Source organism: Egretta garzetta, unplaced genomic scaffold (genome assembly GCF_000687185.1).
Source record: "Egretta garzetta isolate BGI_Z169 unplaced genomic scaffold, ASM68718v1 scaffold111, whole genome shotgun sequence".
NCBI classification, from domain to species: Eukaryota; Metazoa; Chordata; class Aves; order Pelecaniformes; family Ardeidae; genus Egretta; species Egretta garzetta.
The window spans coordinates 1058827-1075966 of record NW_009258672.1 but is presented as its reverse complement, the minus strand read 5'-3'; the positions used below and the strand labels follow the sequence as shown (position 1 = coordinate 1075966).

At 37.9% G+C, this 17140-nt stretch overlaps 1 protein-coding gene across 2 annotated transcripts; it reads right to left on the bottom strand.

The window, feature by feature from the left end:
* Positions 1–286: 286 nt before the first annotated feature.
* On the bottom strand, positions 287–16894 carry BCLAF3 (BCLAF1 and THRAP3 family member 3). Of its 2 annotated transcripts, none has more exons than XR_004841177.1 (8): positions 16820–16894; positions 14295–14873; positions 13286–13951; positions 10854–11032; positions 10082–10196; positions 9827–9890; positions 6735–6849; positions 287–374 (listed from the first exon to the last, which is right to left on the bottom strand). XR_004841177.1 is itself a non-coding variant. In XM_009648799.2 (8 exons), the coding sequence occupies exons 1-8, from the start codon at positions 16858–16860 to the stop codon at positions 6645–6647; spliced, it is 1968 nt and encodes a 655-aa protein (XP_009647094.2). In that variant the 5' UTR covers positions 16861–16894. The 2 variants fall into 2 exon arrangements, 1 of the variants encoding a protein (XP_009647094.2); XM_009648799.2 differs by lacking the exon at positions 287–374 and adding an exon at positions 8872–8990 and having other exon boundaries at positions 6645–6849.
* Positions 16895–17140: the final 246 nt, after the last annotated feature.

Sequence of the window (17140 nt, the reverse complement as noted above, 5' to 3'; positions counted from 1 at the left end):
ACTATCTACAAAATGGGAAAACACACCTATTCTGTGTGTGATTTTACTCTTGAGAACACACCTGTTAAAGAGGTAGGGGTAATTTTAAAGTAGAAAGTGAGAGTAAGTTGTTCTAGATTTGATGAATACTTTTCTAATATAAAGAGCTCTAACTGGGTCCATGCATAGCATGCCACAGCATTTAATACCTTCAAAAACGTGTCTCCTTCAAAAACCAAACTCAACGGGATCAAATCACCATTTTATTTAACATACATTTGATAAAAGCTGATCTGTACCTTAAAGTGTCTTCTGATGGGTCCCGCATTTTCAAGGTGTCCTCTAATACGTCTGTGAGGGTAAGTATCACTTGGTTTTGAAGAATAGTAAGAATTCTAGCAGGAAAACAGAGTTATTAGCTTAATGTTACTAAATTATTCAAGAGAAGATCCGAAGTTTCCAGGTTATACTAACAAATACTGTAGCTCTTTCAATCTTGTAGTGTTTGACACAATGACACTGCTCGGAAGAACCAGAGTAACGGGAGCGTAGGACCTGGAATCCCAGCTGGCTGAAGTGATGGCAGAGCCCACAGAAGCCAAAGATGATACAGACCATCCTACTGGAATATCATCCTCTTGGAGATATCTAAGCAGGTAACAACCCAACCAAGGTTCTCCACCCCTGCCCGCCCCAGAACAGATGCCTCAAATTGCGTGCAGCAAGTGCAGCAGACAGGCTGTTATAGCAGTCATCCCTTGAGTCATGAGTAAGGGCAACAAGATTAGTGCTCTGAACATCCCTGGGTAGCGTACAGTCATCACAGGTTAGCATATTTTAGAGCAGACATATGCACTGATACTACACGCAGCACCGCAGCAACCAACACATGTGTAGCATGTTACACTGGTCCTTAGAAGATTCCACTTTTAACTCAGTATTACAGGAGAGCATTTTGAAGATTACTTGCCTGCCACAGAAACACACAGGATTTCAGAAGCGAGTCACGCAGACAAGTGGTATTGAAACTGTTGTGTGTCAACACACTGAGCAGCTGCAGTCAAACAGCCATGGTTGCCTAAAATAGAACACTTCCTCCAGCCACTGTCCTCCCTGTGTATTTTGGCCCTTTTGCAATTTTTCCCATGACAGCTACCTTGAGAGGATGCACACAGCTAAAATACCATTCTCTTCCATCACTGCATACGATTACAAATATTTACAGAAGCATTACGTACTGGCATATACTACATTAAAAGTCATCTAATGCAGACAGAACAGACTTGCTAATGAACTCTTAGCAATCAAATTAAGGTTTTTTTTATGGTCCATTCTTGAATAATCACCGAAGTGTTCCAATGCTGTTGAACTCCGGGGTTTTTTTCCAAAAGAAATTTTAACAGCTTCAAACACATTTTAAAAAGAGCCTGAGAACTCTCATTAAATACTTCATCTATAGTAACATCTAATAATAAATGCAAATGCATGTTTTGCTTTTTACAGAACTTCTGTTCTCTAGCAAAGTACCAAACCTTTCCAGCAGCAGAAACACTTTAAGATAGGCCTTCTAACACTGTTACTGAAGGGGCGGGGGCAAAGGCTATAAATGCAACAGAACAGTGTTGGAATCCAAGTTAACTTTTAACTGGGATTTAAGCTAGCTTTATTTTTTTTTTGAGAATATATTATTGCCTACAAGTCAACTATTTGGCTTCTTAAAATGCCTTGACAAGAGGTGATTCAGCAGAAAACAAAAAGAGAGGACAAAAGACTTTATGAAGTGAGATCAAAGTAGTCAAAATGGCTTTTCCAAGAAAAAAGGCATGGATAATTAAATACACAGAGGAAAAGCATGTCAGGAACTTCCCAGCTCCCTTCTTATTCTAAGAATATGAAGATACTCCATGAAATCAAATTAACTTTCTCCGTACAATAGGTAATTAAACCAGAAAGCTCCCTGTTGAAGTACACTCCTCCTTAAAGCTGAGAATTCAGCGAGTTGGGGGGGGGGGGAAGAGAAAAGAGAAAAAATTCCTGTTATACTTAAGAAAAAGCCTTTGGGAATAAAAGAAAGCTTGTCTCAACTAACTATGGATACACTCCTCCCCATCCCCACCTCCCTCAAGATTCAAGTACGTTCATGGAAACAAAAACACTAGAACTACTTAATGCAAAGATACAGCAATCTACTCTTCAGGAATTTCTTAAACCATAGGTTTTAAATGATAGAAAAAAAAAGGGGGGGGGAAGCACAAATAGATACTTGTTCTGATCTTCTACTTTTTAGCTATCCTCTTTTTGTCAATAGTGTACAAGGCTAGATGGACATTTCTTACAATCAAGGCTAGATACACATTAGCACCTTCAAGGCACAAGTTCTTCTCAAGTTTAAGCTCAACCCCCAATTACTGAATATTAACACAAGAAACACTCCCCTTCACTGGCCTGCTGTAAAAAATACTCATACCTTGCACTGACAAGTTCATACTGGTTAATCATGGGATACCAAAAGTAGGCCAACCAAGTCAATACCATTTCCATGTTTAACTTTAACCCAAATGACTAATAAGGTCCATTTAACAAGAGAGCAAAAAGTGATGTTAATATCACATTTTGATAGTTTACTGTAAAGACATTTTAATATGACCAACACATTATCTGTTTTCACATTAAACAACATCCTAGCATCAGGATATGATCTACTGATCAGGCTTTCAGTTTTCAAGCATCCGTATTTTACCAGTGCTGATACACACAGTTCCTCAAGCAACAGTGTTACTAACAAAAATGAAAATTTGCAAATATTTATCCAATACTTTATTTTTTTAAAATCCTGTGTTATAATTTAACATGCTGCAGTGGTTTTCCTGTAAAATACTCTATTTTAAAGTTATTTTTGCCGTATTTTCTGAGCCTTGGCACTGTTATGCTTGTCATTTGAAACCTGGCACTCTGATGTACTTTCCTCTCAATATCTACCTGTAAACAAACAAACAAGCCTGAGAGGAGTGTTGAAGGTTACAGTTTTTGTTTTGCATTTCCAAGGGTTTGCTTTTAAGACTACAGGTGGCAGTCTCATCAACAAAAGTGGCAAGACACATCTCTTGGGTACTTTTTTATGTTTTCCCACACCTTTACAATTTTGCCGATACAACGTGCTACTGCCACATCTCTTCTGCAGCATAAAACAGCTTCCCACAAGATCTGGAGAGCTCTGCTTGGACTGTGAAACCAACTGAACCAGTATCTACCCAAGAATCTGTAAGATTGAATAAGAAAGTAACTGTTTGTGGTTTTGCTTAACAGCTATTATCTTAGCTCTTGCTTATGTTTCAAACCCTTCCTCAATTTTTCCATGTATTGCTGTGCCCCTTCAGGGGCACTTCTTCATTTTAGGATGCTTCCTATTTAAAAAGGAGTGGTCCACCCAGCATCAATGTTCTGGTGACCCATCAAACCACTTCTTAAATCTGATGCAGTGTTCTCTGAACACTGCTTTTTTAGTCGTGGTCCTTATGCTTGTCAAGGTGGCTGCCAGTGTTCACACCTGAACCATACAATTCTGACACAAGACTCTCCCAATGGCAAATTCCAAACACTTGTCCTTTTGCAGAAAGCAGCTACAAATGGCCTTTACTTTAATTATTTTTTGTTTTTCTAAGGCTGCTTTCAACTCTACTAATACTACACTTCCAACCAAAGTACTAGTGAATACAGCCATGCAGCTCGGAATTTATTACAGAAAACCTACTCAACACAGAAACCATACATGTGGCTGAAATTACAGTTGGCTGCTTGGATGCTACTCCAGTTCTACAACGAATACTAAAGCACTGCTAGCAGCTTACATGTACAGAGATCGAGCTTGAGCCCACCAGCATAAGCTCTCTTCCAATCGCACCCAGTCCTGAAGAACTCCTTCACAGAAAGCCATTCTGAGCACCATACTTTCTCACACAACATGTCTACACGTCACAGGAAGTGTCACCCTACTGGAGCTAGCTTATTCAGCTGAATTATTTGTACTGCCTCAGACAGGAGTTTGCTGGATTAGTGATTTGCTCTGCCCAGGGGGAGGAAAAAAAAAAAAAAAAAAAAAAAGATTACCCTCTTTCTGCATTACTTTACATATTGAGCATTAGACATACTAGATAAACAGGAAGACAGACAAGGGGAACAGAATAAGTATCAAAAGGCAAGAACAGCAACACAAAACCAGAAGAGGAGACACAATTAAGAAGTGCCAATTAATGTATTGCAGACACATTTGCAAAATGTCTGTAAGCCCTCCAAGCCAGTTGGTGAGCATCTTCTATTTTTACCAACAAATGTGGATGGCAAGCTGAAGTATCTTATCTTCCCACTCATCTGCAAACCGGCATCTGCATGGCTGACTTCATGAAAAGTCATTCCTTCTTTAGGACGCCTTGCATTTTGTAATATCCGTGCTTCCATAGCTACTGTTGTTCTGAACGGATAACTCCTCACTGCAGTGCAGGACTTTCTAAAAACTGCAGATTTGCAGTTCGCTATAAGATATCAAAATGCAATCTTCCTGAACCTTCAGCACATGTAACAATAACTCAGCTTCTATTTTAAACTAACTCCCTTTTTATTTGCAGTATCTCTATTACTTAATGAGCAATTACTACTTGGTTTTGGGGACTTCAATCTTAGTCTTGAGTTAAGTAATATTTTTTTTAACCATTTTTAACATTTTTAACCATGTTTTTACATGTGGTCTTCTACAGTGAAAGACGCACTGTTGTATTTGCAAGGCAGCTACATTTCAGTGATGGTCAGAACTCTGACTAAATATCTGTAGGGTATTAATTACAAAGTATAAAAAAAAAAATGACAATTTATGTTAGTCTTCTCTTTATTTTTCACCCACCAGGGGAAAAAAGAAGAAAAAAATGTTTTAGAATTATACTGCACACATTAATAAAGCTTTTCTGGTCTCATCAGTTCCAAGATAAACAAGCACAAACACTTGGAAATAAGACTACATTTATTTAGAAGGAATTTTAAAAAAAAAAAAAAAAGAAAAAAGAAAAAAAATTTATTTCTACTGGACCCAATATATCTGTCTTCCCCATTTCACTATTTAAGCACATCACAGCAAGACGGCCTACAAAAAGAGTAAGTGCCCAAACTAGCTTTGATAAATGCAGTATCAACACAGATAAGCTATTCTGTTGTATAACATTCTATCCTCAGAAACATTATTTCAGACATTTCTAATTATTTCTGCGATTTACTCATTTTTGTTTTTAAAAGAAGAGCTTCCCAGAACTTTTATCATAATGAGGAGAAACACAGAATCACAGAATCGTAAGGGTTAGAAGGGACCTCGGGAGATCATCTAGTCCAACCCCCCTGCTAAAGCAGGCTCACCTAGAGCATGCTACACAGGACTTCATCCAGGCGGGCTTTGAATATCTCCAGAGAAGGAGACTCCACAACCTCCCGGGGCAGCCTGTTCCAGTGCTCTGCCACCCTCAGAGTGAAGAAGTTCTTCCTCATATTCAACTGAAACCTCTCATGTTTCAGTTTGCACCCATTGCCCCTAGTCCTGTCGCTGGACACCACTGCAAACAGACTGCTTCCGTCCTCTTGACTTCCGCACTTAAGATATTTGTATGAGTTGATGAGATCCCCTCTCAGTCTTCTCTTCTTCAGGCTGAACAAGCCCAACTCTCTCAGCCTTTCCTTGTAGGGGAGATGCTCCAGTCCCTTTATCATTCTAGTAGCTCTCCTCTGGACTCTTTCTAGGAGTTCCTCGTCTTTCTTGAACTGGGGAGCCCAGAACTGGACACAGTACTCCAGGTGGGGTCTCACCAGGGCAGAGTAGAGGGGGAGGAGAACCTCCCTCGACCTGCTGGCCACACTCCTCTTAATACACCCCAGGATACCATTGGCCTTCTTGGCAACAAGGGCACATTGCTGGCTCATGGTCAAACACTGTTTTAATAACAATGCCACCTAACACAAAACAAGTATCAGACCTTCCCTTCCAACTCCTGAGAACCAGAATGCAAGATTCTTTTTCTTCAAACTGTTCCACATTACCTCAAGGTTTCTGCTCAATAACAAAGCCTTCTAATTTACAGTTTAGGTAGGACATCATTAAGTGGAAGAAATGCGGTGTTACATGCAAATTTATTTTACAAAGCTACAAGCAATACGAGTTTTTATTTCATAAAGCCCCTGAATCAATCTCAGTAAGTCATTTTGAACCTAAAATTTAGTTCAAAAGTTTAGTTTGACCTGTTCTTGCTCTTCAACAAGAGATCTCAAGTTGACCACCTTATTTCTGGACTAGCTGAAAAATGCTTTGATTTCTCCCAACATACCAATCTAAACTAGCTTTCTGAAACAACAAATCCCTAGCCAACTCACTGCTAGGTTATAAAAAACAGCAGCAAAGTTGTAATGGACTACTGCACAGACGTGCAAAAGTGAAAGAATTATTTTGGTTGGATCAGCATTTGGCTGTAAAAGCGGTTTTAGCTCACTTGTATTAATCTATGCTTCAACAAATATCTGAGGAAGTATACCACTAGAACTGTGAAATTATGAGCAGTTTTATTGTTGAGCAAAGTGTGAAGATAATAAAGCCTCACTTGAAATTTAAAAGGGCAAGACATCACAGATTGTTAAATTTACATTGGCATAGACAATACAGCAAAAAAATGAACTATAAGCGTGAGAACAACAAATGCAGAAGCTACTAATTCTACATTTAGGCTTACCAGGTGAGGTCTCCCAATAAATTTCCTGAAAGGTGGCTTAGTGAACCTCATAGGCTTTTGGAACCCATCAAGTTGAGAGCTTTGTAATTTTGAAAGACTGCAGCTTTGCTGGTTCCTGATGGGTGTGTGAGAAAGAGAGAGAGAGAACAATTAAAATCTAAAGCCACAGCATATCAAAACCCTGTATCTTAAGTGACCTTAGTCTAGCATCTATATCACTTAGTTTTGACTGTTTGTAAGTAATCTTTTTCTAGGACATTTGACAAATTTCTAGTCCTCTCACTAAACTCAAGCCCAAGTTGTACAGAATTATATAGTAAGCTGTATTCTCTTGAATACAAAGACAAATTAAGAGAGATACTCTGCCCTCTTGAAATCCCCGCTGTGCAAATCAGGTTTCCCTGGCTCACCCCACTAGGCCTGCACAGCTGGTCCCTGCTGCCCTCCGCTGGTTGAAATGCTTTCTGCATTTCAGCAGTTGTTTTTTACTGTACAATCTTTGAAGTTGCACAGAACTTTCCATTTCACGAAATCCCGAATCCGAAAGAAGCTCAGATAAATAGCTAGATGCTCCAGTTTAATCCTCAGCAAGTAGGGAGTTCTGGCTTTGGGCTTTTGCTTGCTTGGGGTTTTTTTGGGTTGGGTTTTTGGTGGGTTTTTTTTGTTTGTTTGTTTGGGTTTTTTGTTGTTGTTGTTGTGTTTTTTGTTTGGTGGGGGGTTTTTTTGTTTTGTTTTTTTTTACTGAGCACACTGCTAATACCAAGTGTCCATAACCTCTAAATAAAACATATACCATGAAAGGTGACAACCAGAAGTCAAAATTCATAGTTCACAAAACGTACAGAAACAGTTTTCATAGCTGCAAAATAAATCACTAAGGCAAAACCAGAGGCACACTGGACTAGCTCACAGGCATTGCCAGTATCTCATACGTGAGCTATTGAAAACCCCCGATCTCAGGAAAATTCTACCCATCATTCGTACTGTCACTGCCCTCAGCCCACATTACACTGTCCACATTAGTCTGATGGCATAACCCCTCCTCACATCAAACTCGAGGACAGCCGCACTTACTAAAGAAACTTGTGCTTCCCGCTTTGAGTGGCATACACAAAAGGTAAGCAAGACAGTGACTGTGGAAGTGGCAAAAAATTAAAAAAAAAAAAAAAAAAAAAAAAAAAGAGAGAAAAAGCCTGCCCAGATAATCTGGCCAAAACATACACTAAAGACCAGTCCCAGGTACATAAAAGGCTATATGCAACAGTCTGGTTTTCCTCCCCCCGCCCCTCCACCTTGGTAACTTTTACTTTTTTTGTTTAAAGAATCTCAAATACAATAAATATTTCTTCTGCAGCTTCACAAGTCATTTTTCCCAAATATGTGCGCACTGCCACTATCTGCCATTACAGATTGCATTTAAAATGAACAAACAGCAGCATATTAAGAGCTATCTGCAAGTCATGACTACAATGTAGATACATTTCATTACACTCTGGTAATTCTTTAATCAACATTTCTTCTAACACAAGTAAGTCATCTCTCTGTAATCAACCAACTTCGCAACATCAAAAGTGAAACAGGATGACTGGGGCTAGCAAACACCTCTGTGGCAAACACCTTTAACCAACCTGTTGGAGGAATTCACAGCAGTAAAAAGCTGTTACAAAAATCTACCTTTTCTTCATAAAATTCTCCAGGAGTCAGAAAAATTCTAATTTTTTGTTGATATTCCACATGACATTACAAAACAACCAGGGCAACACAACAATGTATTCATCCTAGAATGCTTTTATGAAAACTATGAAATACCAAGAGAATTTTATTATATGACACATCAAGGAATTTAAAAATAGTTAAGCATGTTTAAATTATTTTCTTCCCCTCTTTCCATTCAGTGCTACAGTTTGAGCTTTCTTTTCATTTTTTCCCACTGCAGCTTAACCTCTTTCAAGGTCACACTCCATTACAGAGTAGCTTGCAGTGTATGTCTGTTTTAAGTTTGACTCGGACTGAAATTCAAGGACATACTATGGAGAAAGAATCTCAACAAACGTGAACATAACTGTAGAAGAGTCAAAAAATGAATGCATGAGAGAACTACAGGCTTGGGCCAACAAGATTGTTGTTTGCTAATTACCTTGGAGTTACACCATCTACACGAAACACTCTCTCATCTTCATTCTTCAATCTCTCTTTTCTCCTCCTTTCTATATCATGCCGTAGATCATTTGGATCTTCTAACACTCTCATAATGTTCTAGTTAAGAGGAAGGGTTAAAGTCAAGTTAGCTGGTAATAGCTAAACACTGATGTGATTCTGTCCTTCAGGGGTTGCATCCGGTACATAACCTCATTAATGCAATTCAACTATCTGCACATAGGACAGATGCACATCAACCCAAGAGGCCAAAGCCCAAAATAATAACAAAAAATAGTCCCAAACAATTACCCTTTCTTGCACTATCTGCCTTTTTACAAGTTTCCAAACAACAGTGAACAGAGCACTAGATTCCGCATGGAGTTGCCAAGTTAAAAATATTCACATGAATTCCAGTAAATCTTAAGAAGTTCTGCTATTCTTAAGTTGAATCTCCACATATCTGTACTGTATAAAAAAAAATGGTAACTAAATCACAGAAAGTGTGGCTTGAAAGAGGAAGACAGAAAATTTATGTCCCTAGATGAAAGCATGGGATAAAATAGCATTCTGAGGAATTATGTGGATGTTGAGCCACTCTAACATCAGGGTAGAAGAAACATCAAGGGTTTTTCTAATCTCAGAGGGAAAGAGGGAGCCACATGTCAGTCACCTGCTTACACTATCTAGAAACAGATAGAGGTTCAAGCAGCAGCAATAACCACACTCCAGCTACTCCGGAGAACACACCTGCATTTCACTCAGCAGTGAACACAGCATACTTGCATCCCTGTGGTATCCGTAAATATGCTCAAGTGTGCATTTCATTCAAAACAGTCGGAATTATTGATGGTGTTCAAAGCACATAAAACGTACCAACAGCAAAGGGAAAACGTTGTTCCCATCTAGATCATTTTAACTTACTGTTTGCCAAAGTAGTTACGTAATCAAGATACCTGGGGAGATTCAGGTGGCACGGTTCGTTTGTTCTGAAGTTCTGCTAAAGACATGTCAATCCTCCTGGAACACAAAAATATTATATAAAACCAAGTGCCATCACTATAAATAGCAAAAACATTATTGACCAACTACAGAATTCTTTACAGACTATAAGCAGGTAGCTTAGAGTCAGTGAGAAAACACTTTCCATTGCATACTGAAGATTAACTACCTTAATGCAAATAAATTAAGGCAAAAAGCATATCAATTACCTGTGAATTTCTGGATCCAAACGTATTTTAACTTCATTCATATTTGTAATTGGTTTATCCTGAATTTTTGAGAATCGTTCATGCAGAGTTATGTCAGAAGATGTAAAATAATTTGCTGTGAAGAGACATTAAATACAAGAATATTTATATGTAGTATTTGAAATGCATGGTGTGAAATTGTACCTTTTAAAAGCTTAACTCTTAAGGACACCAAGACAACTTCCGAAATTAAATTTCAAACTATTTCTACTTGCAGTTTAACATTTGCTAATGAAAAATTAGGCCAGCCCAACTTAAACCGCCTTCTTATTAAATAAGATTAAGCTCAACATAAAGTTAACTATTTGTCAGTTCTATCACGTTAGTACGCAAACAATTAGAATCTATAAACAAACTTCAACACTGAACACAATGCAGCAGCCTAAACATTGGAAAAAAAAAAAAAAATTAAAGGAACTATATAGGAAGTTGTGACTATATCAAAGCTCCTTTTTTCTTCTCATTTCCTAAACAAGCAGGTTACTCTTAAGTACTAGCATAAAACTCTTTCGACCTTAATGCTCCACAATAATGCCTCTATTATGGGCTGAGACCCTCTTACAATCATTCTTCACCCAACTGCTTTAAATCCTCAACCTACATGTCCCTTAAAAATACAAACGAAGCCAAAGGCAAACACCTGAGACTTACAGGGACAGCATATCCAATTCATTAGATTTGTTTTTAATAATTATAATTAAACACACACATGCACCCCAAATATTACAGCCACCTTTAACTTGATGAATAATTGTGATTATTTCCTGAGTAAATTCTCTTGATGGGTCATTTTCAACATTTTGTGTTACAGATTCCATGTGCTCAAACACCGGATGAAAGTTTTCAGTTTTCCTGCCAACAGCAACCAGATCATGGGACATCTGTCTCTCTGTAGTATGACTAGAAGCAGTCCTAGAATAAAAAGTTGCAGATATTCACTTTAAAAGAACTCATTATGTCTGAAAACTTCAAATAGACAACAAAACAATAAAGTAAGTTCATTTTAGGAATAAATGTGATGAACCCCAAATCTCTCCCCCCCCTTTTTTTTAATTAAAAAACTTCATAAGGCCATAAGGAAGAAAAGCTATAATAAAATACAAAGAGATATGACTACACTCTCAGGAATCCTTGTTTCAGTGAAGTATGTAATACAAAACTTGTGAATTTTAAGTTAATTCAGCTAGGTTACCAAATAAGGGCAAATTAAGATCCTGATATACTACTATAGTATAATTCTGGAAAGCAATTACATGTGTGTCTTTATTTATAAGGAGCTACCAGACAATTTTCAAGAACAGTTCAGAGATGTAAAAATCTCATGGCATCTTTGAGAACAGAATCATCACTTGAGCCTAGTGAAACAGCTTTCCAGTGGCAGTGTGTGGACCTAAGAACATGTTTAGCATCTTTTAGTCAAATTTTACTCATTCTAAGTAAGTTTACGCCCCAAATGGTTGCACTGCTGCTTAAGAATTATTTTGACAAGTAATCTAACACTTTAAAAAATCCTGCTGTTCTTGTTGCAAGGAAAATGCTTGTCATTTGGAAAGATAAATTGAGGACTCAAACAGCCCATATAAAAGCTTTTAGGGTAAAACGGTTTCCTGGGCATTCTGCAAAGCAATTATGTGCCTGCCCATCCTGTATTTGAAGCATACAAACCTAGAATTTCCTACAAAAATTGCATCAGAAATAGCCTCTAGCAGGTGCCAAAGTCACTTATTTGCCCCCCAGTAAACTGGAAATAAATGCATGCAAGAGGGAATCCAAACAATCTCAACTGTAGATGATTTGAATGATCTACCTGCTCCCCAGGTTTACAAAGAAAATATTCTTCTCAGCTGAGTCATTTCAAGTCAGGTGTTTGTTAAATGCCTAAAGTAGGCAGCACAAATACTCCCAGTCATCACCTTCTGCAAAATTAGTATTCTCATCTTTCAAAAAATAAAATACTTAGCACTTCTGGCTGCAGAAGCAAATCTTCCACACATGAAATTAGCTGTAATCAATGTTGTAGTTTCTTCAGTGTGCAAATAATTACCACATCCTTTGTGCATGACTTTCAAAAATAGCAGCAAGAGGCTACTAGATACAGGAATCATCCTACGGGCTTGCAACAAAACCCAACAATAACTAAGGCATTTTTCTTATATTAGGTTTCAGGAAGTTAAATGCTTGTCCTAGCCGGGGAAAGCATTACTCTGCTTCCCTTTGCTCAGCCTTTAACATTAGCCCCTTATGTGCAGACAGTAACTTGTCTTTGTAACTCCCCATTGTTAAGGCAGAAAAAAAAAAAAAAAAATAGATAGATGTTTTCTTTGGGACAAGAGGCAAAATGCGTTTTAAAATGAAGGCTGATCATTTTGGAAGGGAAGGTAATACCTTCCAAAAGGGAATACTGCCATTGTAAGACATTCTTGCCTGCAACAGCAAGGCAACAGCCCAGAAAAGCCTGCAAAAAAAAAAAAAATTTCTACAGAAACCAGGCTGCTTACTCTCCATCATGTATCCATCATCTACATTTTCTTAACATGACCGCTTTTTTCCAACTTAGCCAGCATTGGCAATGTTAAAGGCAACCACAAGTGTTACATAGAAGACAGACAGAAGCAGGCTCTACTGCTTTTCAGTTCTGACGTCTCAACAGATTGCCGCTTCAGTTGTTACAACAATGAATAACATAATCCAGGGATCTCCAATTTTTCGACAGTTTTATTGAACTTGAGATCTCAGGCACACATTCAGATGTTCGAGATTTATGTAATTTAAAGGCTATTTGGTTTTTAGAAGAAATGAGGGATGACAAAAAAAAATGCCATTATATTCCAGAAGAAAGCACAGGATTAGGCTTTTCTGCTTTTGTTTCTTTGTTTTTAAAGTAACACACACTTATCATAAGCAACTTTTAACTACAGGATTGTATCAGGCACATCTGCTCTTTCCACTTCCTACTATGTCTCCAGGAAATGAACTAGGGAGGGGGGATTTTGGTTTGTTTTTTAATAGAGGTAGGCTGTAAGTAAGTTACATTTTAAACAAAGTAAAATTCAAAGGTACAACCTTAGGTTGTCCTGGTTACCTCTTAAAGAAACCATGCTTTCCTCCAATACTCAGAAACTGTAAAGAGACAGGCAGAAAGAAGAGGTGAGGGGAAACCAATACCTGTACTTGGTCACCATTTTCTTCATATCCACTTTGATTGTGAGACGTTCCCTCCTACAGCTGACATCTGACATTTTCACATCTGAAACAGTATGACTTGAATCATGCTGGCTATTGGAGGAATCTACTTTTTTCCTGAATTCCCCTTCTTTCCTTACTCTTTCCTTCGGTTTGTTTTTAAAAGATCTCAGATCAACATCCATTTTGGAAGAGTTAACACAAGCATTGCAGCCCTTCTTTGAACTATATTTAACAGGTACTTCGATGTGCCCTTCTTCAGTCCGTCTCACTCTTCCACTGCTAAAGTAATCTAACTCTTTGCTATTCCGGGCACCCTTAGAAGAATGGTATTTCTGGTCTTCCTGCTTCATGTACTTCTGAGCTCTATCGTCTGAAAAAGCCTTTTCCCCATCCAGATGCCTGCGCCGTTTGTGACTGTACTCATAGGATATCTTTGTAACAGAACCCTCCGAGTACTCCCTTTCAGCCGATCGGTGGGACTGGGCACCCAGATTTCTTTGCTCCTCCTTTTCTTGGTAGGGTGGAAAAGAACGTTCTTGCTTCCACTTGGAATTTCTTGCTACTTCTCCACCGTCATACCTCTCGATTTCTTTAGCCCTTTTAGACGTGTGCCCATATTCTCTGTAATCGTGATCTTCAGGATACCTGTGTTGACATAAAGCAATTTACACTTGCACTAGAGAAGAAAGCGAGAACTTATATGTGCAGAATGTTGGACAGCAGAATGCGTGGCAAGTTAACCCATAATCCCTCACGCCAAGGTACAGATGTGCAGGGGCTCTTAAGAGGGAAATATTATCCTTTCATACTCTAGCCATCAATACGATTTACTTAAAAGACAAATACTTCACTACTACCAGTCGCCCATAATTAAACTACAAAGTGGCCAACGTGTTTCAAGGTGGATATCTTCAACTATAATGAAAACAGACTTTCACTTGAGGCTTTATACCACAATACCCAGGGTTTAATTATTTTATTCCTATACCTCTTCTGTAAAGAGCTCCTTGCCGTAAATTCATCAGAAACTCTTCTGGGTGACTGACCATACTTCTCTTCATGTAACCTCTGGTGCCTCAAGTCATCTTCATGCCATTTTCTTTCAAGTTTACATGAAGCCCCTAACGGTCTATGAAAAGGTTTCATTCCTTTCTCATTTCCAGTGACTTTGTAGTGCTCAAACATGTATCTGTCTTCCATTTTGTGTTGGTAAAACGGACGATCATGCTCTTTATATGGTATTTCCGAGTATTTTGGTGGTAACTGGCATCTCCTATTGCCTTCAGTCCTTTCGGATGAATGTGTTCTGTAGGGCTTATGACTGTAATTATCTTCCATGGGAATTCTTTTCAGGTTTGGTGAAGGTGATCGACGTTCATATAGTCTCTGGTGGTTATTTCCATGAGGTGCAAACCTGGAATTGCTTTGTCCATATTTTTCATCTTCCGTTCTCCAAGGCATAGGCTTCTTTGGGTCCTTACGAAAGCTTTTATATTCACAGTCATAATTAATATGAGCATGCCTTTGTCTGTAGTGCTCTGGAATCCTAAATGCTGGAGATAAGGACCTAAGGCAAAAATAAAATCCACTTTGAGTAGTCCCATAACATTGAATCAACCTCTTAATGAGAACATCTATTCCCTAAGGAAGTATGGTTAAGTGCACAATTTCAATCAACTGGTAAAAAATTAAAAACAAGATATTCTAAGTGTCATTTGCCTGGCTAGAGTACCAAGCTTACTTTTACTCTGTTGAAAGTTTTCATAGCAAAAATACCCACTCGAAGTAGTAGTAAGTCAATCATTTTTCTCTGTTTGCATTTTTTCATTTAAAACTAAAAATAACTTCATCTATATGAAGTTTCTGCAACACTGAAAACAAGCTATACACATTTTCACACTTCTCAAGCATTCCCTATCTTTTTCAGTGCCAAGAGAAAAAAAGGGGAAGGAAAAAACACATATAAAGAAATGTAAAAAAAAAAAAAAAAAGCAAAAATACCCAAACAACAAAAACCCTAACCTTTTCAGGTTTTCTTTACATGCCAAAACAACTCCCAAAACTGACTAAAAACATTGTAAGATTTCCTGTTTAAAATGTCACACAGGTAGGCTTTTTCCTGCAGAAAAGTCCAAGTTTGGGAAAGCTGTTCTGGTCTTTTTGTGTAACTGTCTGTACACATACATACATATATACACATGCACTTCCACACTTATTGCCGCTTTTGCTATTAAAAATTCAATTGCTAAAATCAACAATTGCATCACTCAGCTTTGCATTTTCAATTACAGTTACAAAAATGAAAGCAACCTGTTAAGCTAAAATCTCCTTAAAAATGCAAAAATAGCACAAACCACTAGCAAGAACCAGAAAGTAATCCCAGACATAAAAGTTCTGCTTGTATTCAATTTTTCATTGTACACTCTCACTCTTTAATTTAAAAAAAAAATCAAAAAATTTAAGTTGAAAAAAATTCAAGGAAGTCACTTCCTTTGTACATATATTGCAAATGTACAATTTGGCATAACTATTTGCTCCATTTCTGCAAATGAGTTTCCTCCCTGTCCTTCACTCCAAGGACATATTCACAACTATCAATCTAGTCTGGAAGTAGAGAGGATTTCTCTTTTTAAAAACAAACAAAAACCCACACACATTTTTGTGTTATCTAAAAAAAATCCCTTGGTCTTGGTCATCACAACTTGTTCTGTTCAAAAAGCAGCCCAAAACCAGCAAAAAAGTAGTTTCATTGTACACATTAAAAAAAGCTGTATTCCAGCCTCCTAGTTTTAACACCTCAAATCAGCATTGCAAGTCCTAAAAATTAGGCAGTTAACTAATGGCATGAAGTAACCTGGATATTATTCTGGTGACATACTTCAATGACACATGCTACTAGAACTGGTGCCCAAAAAGAAGGGCACCGACTCCCGTGTTTTCAGTTCACTTTATGCTGCAAGGTCTATGTAACTGTGCCGAAGATCAATCTGCTGATCAGCCCCAAAGACTCAGAAAGCCCGAGGTGTTTGAACTAAGAAGGTTTTGTATTTTGGTTTGTTTTTAAAGAGTCAGTATCACTCTCTCTGTAGACCAAGATGCAAAACAGAAGTGAGTTACAGACATTAAGTGCACCAGGTGGTGCTTGACTAAAAATACCCCTACCTAGTTTGGTGCTTGGATTTTGTGCTTAAGGTAGTTCCACGTCCCAAAACACACCAAGTTGAACAAAGTTCTTGACAGACAGCAAAACCTTAAACACCTCCAGCTTAACAAAAAAACCAAAAAAAACCCCACCACACCACACCCAAAACCCACAACAACAAAAAAATGGTGAGTTGGGAAAAGAACTGCAGAGGGTGCTCATTTTGGAAAATAAATTACAATTTATAAAATACAATTTACAAATTGCAATTCTGGATGTAATTTACTTTCTTTTATACAAGTTTTAAGTTCTAATTATAAATCCTTACATAGAGCTGCATTTCAGAACACAAGTTATAGATAAATATTTACCTTGGTTTCCATCGTGGTGATCTTGATCTAGATCTCGTCATCTTCTTTCACGTGTTTATATGAGTTTCTTAAAGCTGTAAAAATGATACAATTTACTAGTCTGATAACAGAATCATACCACAAATTGCAACAGGGACAGTTGTTTTTAACTCAGATGCTTCAAGGCTGGGGTGAGGCATATTTTTAGGATGTTTTGCCTTAAAATGGGAGTTGGAGGTAAAAGTAAGTAACAATTTTCCTAATTGCTGATCTTAGAACACAGCTTATTTCCTTTATAAAGATTTAAATATTTGACCACTGCTCCTTTTTTCTCTCCATTTC

Excerpts from the sequence above, each read along its gene's own strand:
- BCLAF3 (XM_009648799.2), bottom strand. The coding sequence starts at position 16,860 with ATGACGAGATCTAGATCAAGATCACCACGATGGAAACCAAG. Across the intron at positions 13,952-14,294 it reads AGGAGCTCTTTACAGAAGAG|GTATCCTGAAGATCACGATT; the intron begins GTATAGGAATAA and ends ATGTCAACACAG. Across the intron at positions 9,891-10,081 it reads TTGGATCCAGAAATTCACAG|GAGGATTGACATGTCTTTAG; the intron begins GTAATTGATATG and ends TTTGTGTTCCAG.